General features: G+C 40.6%; 1 protein-coding gene across 1 annotated transcript; it reads left to right on the forward strand.

Moving 5' to 3' along the window:
• The first annotated feature begins 5488 nt into the window (after positions 1–5488).
• On the forward strand, positions 5489–6680 carry LOC116739871 (60S ribosomal protein L7-like). Its single transcript, XM_032604687.1, has 2 exons — positions 5489–5526; positions 6095–6680. The coding sequence occupies exons 1-2, from the start codon at positions 5489–5491 to the stop codon at positions 6663–6665; spliced, it is 609 nt and encodes a 202-aa protein (XP_032460578.1). The 3' UTR covers positions 6666–6680.
• Positions 6681–9189: the final 2509 nt, after the last annotated feature.

Consider the following 9189-nt stretch of genomic DNA (forward strand, 5'->3'; position numbering starts at 1 on the left):
GTATTTTACCTTTCCATCTTAAATAATTTTGGACATTTTGGTAGAAAAAGATTTTAAAACATTTGTGAAGTATTTATAACATCTAATTTTTTAATGAGTATTCACATTTTTTATACTTTGATAATTGTATTTGATTGTTTTCCATTTTTTAGATGATTATTGACAAAATGAGGGGTCAAAAAATGACAGGATTTTATTTCGAACAGCCTAAGGGCTATATTTACCCCATGAACTAAGAATGGTTTTTATATTTTTAAAGGTTTGTACAACAAACCAAGAAGAATATATGAGATCGACCACAAAACCTGAAACATTTATTATCTGAATCTTTACAAAAATATTTTAGTCTTTGGTCAATAGAATATAAATTATGTAAAAACCTGACTGTAACTATACATTTTATGAGTCTACTGAAATGGAAACAACAAAAAGAAATGGGATAAATAATAACTTATGAATTATGTTTGTTACTCATATGAATATCACAGGCCCATCAACAGGACACCCAGACATGTGCAGTAATCAGTAAATTCTCTCCTCTGGTTGTTTGCAGACTTTTAATCATATATAAACAATAACTTGACACATATGTTTTGCTTTTGTCATTATGAATGTATACGTGTCAAAGTGGGAAATTAAATGTTTTGAGATTTGTTTAATGACTTGCACGCCTCCTGGCATACGGTGTGCGAGCCATAACCCACGAATGTTGTTGGCAGATCCGCCTGTCCGTTTTCCTCTGCCCCCTGAGTGCATCTGAGTTTCAGTTTTGCCTTAGCCTAAAAATTTTGACCAGAACTCAAGTGACAGATCCCAGTATCTATCGCCCTCTGTTGGCGTTGAGCAGAGTTGTCACACTTTTGCTTCCGCGTGGAGTTGTGTTCAAATCCGGGAAAGCTCGGAGTTGAACACATAACTAGAGGAGTTTCTGTGCTTTGTATTAATATTCTGGTTACATAATAACTTCAAAATACTTGAAGCAGCAAAGGTGCTTTATGAGGCAACATTCCTATCCCAGAAAAAAAGTCATTTTGGTCAAATCCTATCTTTCTTTTTACTAATCATCATCATTGCTGCAAATGCTTTGGGCCAATGTTTCCATTCAGTCTCTCAGACCTTTTTATTGATATTATTTTGACACCGGGAAAGAGACGCATCTTCCGGTTAATTGGTGGAAGAAATAACACTAAGTCAAAGGATGGTAGGGCATTGATAACCCCAAGAAAGACTCAATCCCCTCGCCACTGGAGGCAAAATAAGACAGACGGAGAAGGGGGACGCGGAGAGGGATGGTAGGGGAGGAGCTGGGAAGGGAGAGTGAGAGAGGATGCCTCTGGGCTCCGACCCCCACTGGGTCCTTATCAGCTGCCTCTACCTTAACTGCTTCCTCCTTAACAGGCTTTCACCAGCTACGCCGGGTTACTTTCTTTCTGGGTGGAAAGAGGTATTGCTCCTTTTAAGGGTGAGCCTTAGCGAATCGGAGCTTTGGGGTCTTTCTCCTGAAGCCCCGCTGACCAACCCCCAAGTGCAGGCTCTCAGTGGTCAGACCCCACTCATGAGAGCAAACAGACCACCCTCCCCGAGGGACGCCCCTGAAAACGTTTGCGACCTGTTCTGCTCTGGGATTGAGTCCCGAGAGGTTCTGAAAGTGCAGTGAGGGACTGTCTCAGCACTACAGACGCGTGCAGGAGTATCTGGATCCTGTTCCTTAAAGGAATCAGGAACGTTGCTCATCCCACATTTGAATCTACATCTGACACTTATTTTGTCCTGCGTTGTACCTACTCAGACATTTTCCTACAGTTGCATAAATTAGTTCTTACCTGTGGCTTTCAGTTTCACACCTTTTTAGGATCTTTACCATAACCAGAGAACTAATTTATGCAACTCTAGGTTAGTATACTTCTGAGTGTTTCTTTTAGGGTTCAACCTATAAAAGCCAGAAAGGAAAAAAAAAAAAAAAGTTTGGTCTAAGAAATTAAGAAAGATTTTCACTTTTGCTGGGGAGTACCGTTTAATTCTGCAACTCCCTTTTTAAAAATCCATTGAAGTAGTATTCTAGCACACTTGCTACATTTTCAACATTCCTAAAACTGCCCACAGTACTTTTAAAAAAAAAAAACCCTCTAATCACATTTCATGTTGACTTTCATTTTGTCACTTTGAATCGGGGCAAAAAGTCTCAAGATCTTTTCTGTTTTCTTGTTTTTGAAAATAGCGATTCCAAAGGAGGGGCAGGGGCCTTTTTCCCCATATAGGATTTTAGTTTTTAAACTCAGATCCACTGTTCTGACATGCTAAGACATCGGAGTCTTTCCGTGCCTATACTTTCCCTTAATTCCATCATTGACATATTTTGATGTCTGTAAACCCAACAGAAGGAAGGGTCCCGAGTAACCAGACGTAAGTCAGTATAAAAAAGGAGTTGGGGGGTCTTGGGGACACGGACTCCTCTTCAGAATCCCCTGAAGAGAGATTGACCATTGACAATTTAAATCTTCAATGCTTTATCTCTTTGTTTGAGTCTCGGAATGCCATTGATACCTTCTTTGTATTTATAATTGTTTTAATTAGCCACCCAGCAGGGGCCCCTCTCCCAGCTGGATTATGGGCAGCACAGCAGGACCTTACAACCCAGTTAAAACAAAGCCCAGACTTTATGGCTCGCTTAATTTCTTTTATCTGTATCAAAAATTTTTGTTCTTTTTTCTCTTGCTCTCCCTCATTTTCACTCTTTTTTCCCCTCCCCCTTGTGTTTGTGGGGTCAGGAGCAAAAAGCTTAGACTCCCAAAATGGCTTTGCTTTTGAAGAATCAAAGAATTATGGAAAAACCTCTACAGTGAAGATTTATCAGCAGCTCACATCTCAAGGAGGAAAATAGCATGTGCTTGTCCCCTGCTCTTCGTAACATGCCATAAACCTCTACCGTGATTGTATCTTGAGCATTACGCTGAAATTGATGTCGGTTGCTAAACTTTAGTGGGCGGAGGGGAGGGGAACGTTAGCAAGAAGGCTCCTCTGTTGTCCCTGGTGTTGTTTGTTCTATTTGACCACATCCTTCTTTTGTGGATGGAAATCTGGAGGATCAATTATGATGCAGATCTGACACCATTTCCATTTGTGGGAGCGGCGTGGCCAGGGATGTTTGGACTTTTGGAAATTCTTACATTGTTAAGACTGTTTTTCCTCCACTTTGAACTGGATGCTGCTACTTTGGTGTGATCACAAACACACTGCCTGACCCAGAGCATCTCATCAGAAGAAACAGAAACATAGGGCTTGTTTGTGGCTTTATAGAAATTGCCAGGGCCTCTCTTTATTTGTGAATCTATAGAACTGCCAGTCTAGAAATTAAAACAGGACTGATCCCTGTGGAAACATGCATCACTGCTAAAAGTAATCTTCCTTCACTATGCTGCAAATAATCTAGTTTAATTTTTTTCTAATAATATCCGAAATAACTTATTTGCATTTAAAAAGAAGTGATAGCTCCAGTTATCAGATATGGAAAAGGCTTTGAACTGGCTTCTGTATTTCTGTACAAAGGTCTTAAATGTTGTTGAGCCCTACCTTTATTTCTAGAACTTCCCAGCAACCAGACAGGGTTGGGAGTGGAGGGGTTTTGTTTTCAGTTTGTGTACAATTACCCAGTATTTGGGTGTCTTGAAAACCAAGGATGGTTATAATTAAAATTTTATCGTGTTACCTGGATTTATTTTTGGCTTTGTAGCCTATCAGAGACCCAGACATTCCCTTGGCTTTGTAAAACAGCAAATATCACAAAGACCATGAATAAATACCCATAGCAATTTGTTGGGTGCAATTGTAAGGCTTTGAAATTCAATGATAGGATTGAGAAGAGGCAGGAAACCCTGTGTGAGCTAGAGGTCTAGGGGTTGGGAGACTCTTGCAGGAGCCTAGTGTCCTTGAGGGGCACTAAATTACTAAAGGATCAAAGAACGATGCCCAACATTGTCACGTGCGACATATGTATATATTTATGTTCATGAAGATAGTATGGTTTGATGGTTGCACAACATCACGAGTGAGCTCTGCCTCTTAATTATACACTTTAAAACAGTTAATTTCATGTTAGGTGAATTGCATGTCAATAAAAAATAAAATGAGACAATCTCACCAAAAAAAAAAAAAAACCAGGATAATTAAGATTTGGAAAGCACTTTACAATTTACAGATTTTTTTTCTTCTATTTTTTAACATGCACTGTCTGGCTTAATCCTCATAGGACAGGACCCCTTTGGGATCCATGTTTTGAATATTCATCTCATTTCGTATCCAGGCGAGGGGACTCGACTCACCTAGAGTCACCCTCTAGTGACAGCACAGAATGAGAGACTTAGAAATCCTGCTTTTCTGTAGTGCGCTTGCTCCATCAAAATGACAAACAACAGCCTAGTTTTCTACGTGTCGATTTACAGGTTTTGTGGATGCTTGTTTGCTTGCTTAGATGGTATTAGAGTGGGAAATGTGGCGCTTAGAAGCCAAGCAGATCTGTGCTGGGAGCTGCTAAGTACTTGCTCTGAGCCCCTCCCCCCCCCCACCGGCACCCACCTCCCGTGCTCATCTCCACCTGGGGCTGGATCTCACCCAGCCTCCCAGGGCTGCTGTGTGATTTCCAGAGCCAGCCCAAATGCAGTACATTATAAACATGCTTTATAGTGTACCTGTCATGCAGCCAGACCTCAGTAATGGAGCATTTTCACTTCTATGATGATGGTTATAATCACTGTCATTTTTATTCCTATAAATGTGACAACATTGACCCACAAGCAAAGGCAGAGAATTCTTTTCAGTGTAGAATATGGTTCAGAGCGTCAGCAATTTTAATCTGTGTGCAGATTAAAGATAAATAGGAATATTTTTTAAATCACTTATTTGGGAGATTTTTATTCCCCTCACAGATGTTACTGTGAATATCTGTATGTCTGTGTAAGTATATACATATCCATACAAGAAATCCCCATCACTGTAAAATATTATATGTTAGCATAGGCATGGAAGGAAAAACACTGGAGAAACCCATGGTCTCTGGAGTGGGTGGGCTCATAGTCTTTCCTTTCCATGGAATATGTTTTGTAACGCTTGATTTTTTGTTGGTTTGCCTTCTTCATCCTATATCACCAGTCCTGGAAGCATGCCAGGCACAAAGTGGACCCTCCATACATTTTTTGTGGAATTAATATATATAGCGAATATGTAACCAGGAAAGCAATGAAGGGAATTACACAAAATAAGTTTTACGAAATCACCGCTTTTATCACAGTAAGGAAAATACCCTATGATAATATACTGGTCAAATTTCCAACAAAAGATGTATTTCCAACTTTATTTTTCGCTTTCTTTTTTCTTAAGCCCGAACTGAAACAACAAAAGGCATGTTTTTTTCAGAATCTATTAGAGGCACTGAGCTCCTGGTGGAACAAGCTGGATGGCTCTTGTCCTGGCTAAATTCTATTAGCGGAGGGCCATGCCGGTGGCTTTGCGCTGCCTTGTGAGCTTCAGACGGTTTCGACTGCACCTCCTGAAGTCCCTCTTCATGACATCATTCACATCTGTGGCGACTTAAGCCTCCTGTTGCTTTGAAAAAGGAATTTGAGAATATGAAGGGTTTATACTCTCTAAACTAATTAGCAGTGACCAGTAACTTGAGGAGGCCAACGTGCCCTCTAGGACACTCAGTTTACCTGGGGGTCTCGCCAGGTCCATCCAGCCATTTCTAGATACGTTACCAACCCCAGTGAGGGAGGAAAGGAGGCGTGCACGTTTTTAAAATAGAGAACTAATTAAGTGTAGTTCTTCCAAGATTTCTTTTTGTGTGATGTGACCTGGCAACCAAATGTAGCATCCGGTGTTTGAGAAATGGATTTTCAAGGAAAAGGTGGTGCTCTACGGAAAAAAGTTTAATTATATAAAGCAATTAGTGAGATGGATACATTAAAAGAGAAGACAATAAGTGGGTTTTCTTGCATAATTGTAACATACAAAATATGTATTTATAACATACATAAATAATATAGTGTGCTCTATCCTGATATGGAACAAACTTGAAGATATAGTAAATAAGGAAGTCCAGGTATAAAATGGTGTACATAAGAACTGAAATTCGAATGGCTAGGATGGCAAGAAAAGCCAGCAACTTCTACGTACCCACTGAACCCAAATTGGCATTTGTCATCAGGATCGGAGGTATCAGTGGTGTGAGCCCAAAGGTTCGACAGGTGTTACAGCTTCTTCGCCTCCATCATATCTTCAGTGGCACCTTTGTGAAGCTCAACAAGGCTTCAGTGAACATGCTGAGAATTGTGGAACCGTACATTGCGTGGGAGTACCCCAACCTGAAGTCAGTAAATGAACTGATCTACAAGCGTGATTATGGCAAAATCACCAAGAAGCGAATTGCTCTAACAGATAATGCGTTGATTGCTCTGCCTCTTGGCAAATACAGTATTATCTGCATGGAGGATCTGATTCATGAGATCTATACTGTTGGAAAACGTTTCAAAGAAGCAAACAACTTCCTGTGGCCCTTCAAATTGTCTTCTCCACGAGGTGGAATGAAGGAAAAGACCACCCATTTTGTAGAAGGTGGAAATGCTGGCAACAGGGAAGACCAGATCAACAGGCTTATTAGAAGGATGAACTAAGGTATCTACCATGATTACTTTTGTAATCTGGTCAGTTAATAAACAGTGACTGCTTTCAAATTGAAATTAAATTAATTAATTAAATAAAATGGTGTACGTAGTATAACAAAAAGCATATAGGTTTAGCAGCATCCCTGGACCACTAAATGCCAGAGGTACCCACCACCCCCCCAGCTGTGATAACCAAAAATATCTCCAGACAGTGTGAGATATCCCCTGCTTAAGATCATCCCTGCTTAAGAACCACTGGGCTAGGGAATTCCCTGGCAGTCCAGTGATTAGGACCCCACGCTTTTACTGCCGAGGGCGCGGGTTCAATCCCTGGTCGGGGAACTGAGATCTTGCAAGCTGCATGGTGAGGCCAGAAAAAAAAGAACCACTGTGTTAGACTGTGCAAGTCATCTGGTGACTGTTTTCCAGTTTTCCATCTCACCAACTTCTGGGAAGATGCTTGCATTTCCTATAGTAACGATTAATGCACTGGGTAAACAACATGAATGGATAACTTACAGATTTGTAGAAATGTTAATTCTGAAGTTCTGTCCTTTTTATAATCAATACTCTTGTTTTTTATGAATTCTCAACCATGGAAAAATTCTTAAAGACCTTCACCTCCCTCGGCTGGACTCTCCTTCCTCCTCCTAAAATATCCTCTTCTTCTTCTCCAGCCCTAACTCCAGGAAGTTGAAACACAACCATTTACCTGTTACAAATGACTAGCTAAAGTAATCCCCAGTCTTTATGGCCCCCAACTTTACTTCCGAAGAGTGTTTTTACCCAGCCCTAGAAAGTATTACTTTCTGCTTGAGTGTAATTAAAATCCCAGTCATCTATTCAAGAATGCCATTGCCAGTAAGATATTAATTGTGTCTTGGAGCTGGAAAGTATTCTTCCTAACAGGACTTAATGGAGCGTCAGATCCAAGAGACATTCATAATCATTGTCCCATCCGGAAACATGACACTGGGGAGATGGATCATTCACTTTCACTATTTTAGGATTTAATGGAGGGTAAAGTTTTTTGTGTTTTTTTTTTTGCGGTACGCGGGCCTCTCACTGTTGTGGCCTCTCCAGTTGCAGAGCACAGGCTCTGGACGCGCAGGCCCAGCGGCCATGGCTCACGGGCGCAGCCGCTCCGCGGCATGTGGAATCTTCCCGGACCGGGGCACGAACCCGTGTTCCCTGCATCGGCAGGCGGACTCTCAACCACTGCGCCACCAGGGAAGCCCCGGAGGGTAACGTTTTTAACCTACTTGTTGGGAGCTTAATATTTCTAAGAAAGAAAAGACGTCTTACAGCCTCAAGAGCCAGGCGGAAGTCTCTTTTTATTTTTTCATTGAGTTTAAAGACCTTTTTTGGGTTTTCTTATGGGAATTTATTCGTCATTACATTAATTCTAAACAACGTTCATTTTTCCCACTGTTCATTACCAAATAGGCAGCACAAAAATGTTATTTTTTTTAAAAAGGCACAAAGGAACAAAACAAATCATTGTGACTACCAACACACAGGGAAAGCCACAGAGACATTGGGATGTGTCTGTCTTTTGCACACCTTTATGATGGTGAAACTCAGAGCAGAGCTCAGCATTGATTCTGGAATATCGGGGCCAACACCAAATCCGTGGAAGGCATTATATTCCTTAAGTGGATTCTGTTAGGAAGGCCTAATTCCCTCACATGACTTAAAGTCTGAGCCAGATTCCAAGCCAATGTTTCAATGTGGTGTCTGCGATTTCCGCTTGTCGGTTTTTGTCATTTTTGTCATTTGCATGTATGTGATTTATTTATTTAAAAGAGGTAGTCCATTCACGGGATTGAATATTCAAAAGGTACAAAGGGCTGTGCGATAAAAACGTTTGCTTCTCTTTTTCTGCAAGCACCGATTCCCATCCCATCTCAGGCACCACTGTGAGTTTCTTGTTTATCTTCCTGGAGATTTGTATACATTCACAGGCAAAGGTTTTCACACTGTCTTTTTTATTGGTTGCTACAAATGAAGCGTATTAGACACACTGATTTTTATCTGCTTTTTCCACTTACATATGCATCTTGGACATCGACCCGTATCATCAGTATTAGAGAAAGCTACCTACCACATTTTTTAAAATAGCTGCCTAGTATTTCAGTATACAGCTGTACTTAATGTTTTTAACCATTGACCAACTTATTGCCATTTACATGGTTCTACTCTTTTCTATAACAACAATGCCACAATGATTATTTGTAAATACAAAAGCATAATGTAGCAACTACCTGAATACCACCCACACCATCTGAATTAAGAAAGACTCCTCTGCACTGCACCCCAGATTAAAAAGCTGCTCTAGAATTTTGTTTTATTATTATTTTAAACTAGCTTTTGTGGAAAGATTTGTATTTACTAAGATAAGTCATTGTTATCGACTGAATGTTTGTGTCCCCCCCCAAAATTCGTATGTTGAAATCCTAACCCCCGATGTGATAGTATTAGGAGGTAGGGCAGGGAATTCCCGCGCCATCCAGTGGTTAGGACTCTTTCACTG

This window comes from Phocoena sinus, chromosome 15 (assembly GCF_008692025.1).
Source record: "Phocoena sinus isolate mPhoSin1 chromosome 15, mPhoSin1.pri, whole genome shotgun sequence".
NCBI classification, from domain to species: domain Eukaryota; kingdom Metazoa; phylum Chordata; class Mammalia; order Artiodactyla; family Phocoenidae; genus Phocoena; species Phocoena sinus.

Bases quoted from the DNA above. Each gene is read 5' to 3' on its own strand.
- LOC116739871 (XM_032604687.1), top strand. From the start codon at position 5,489: ATGCCGGTGGCTTTGCGCTGCCTTGTGAGCTTCAGACG. The intron at 5,527-6,094 runs GTTTCGACTGCA...AAGGAAGTCCAG, and splicing joins TGCCTTGTGAGCTTCAGACG to GTATAAAATGGTGTACATAA.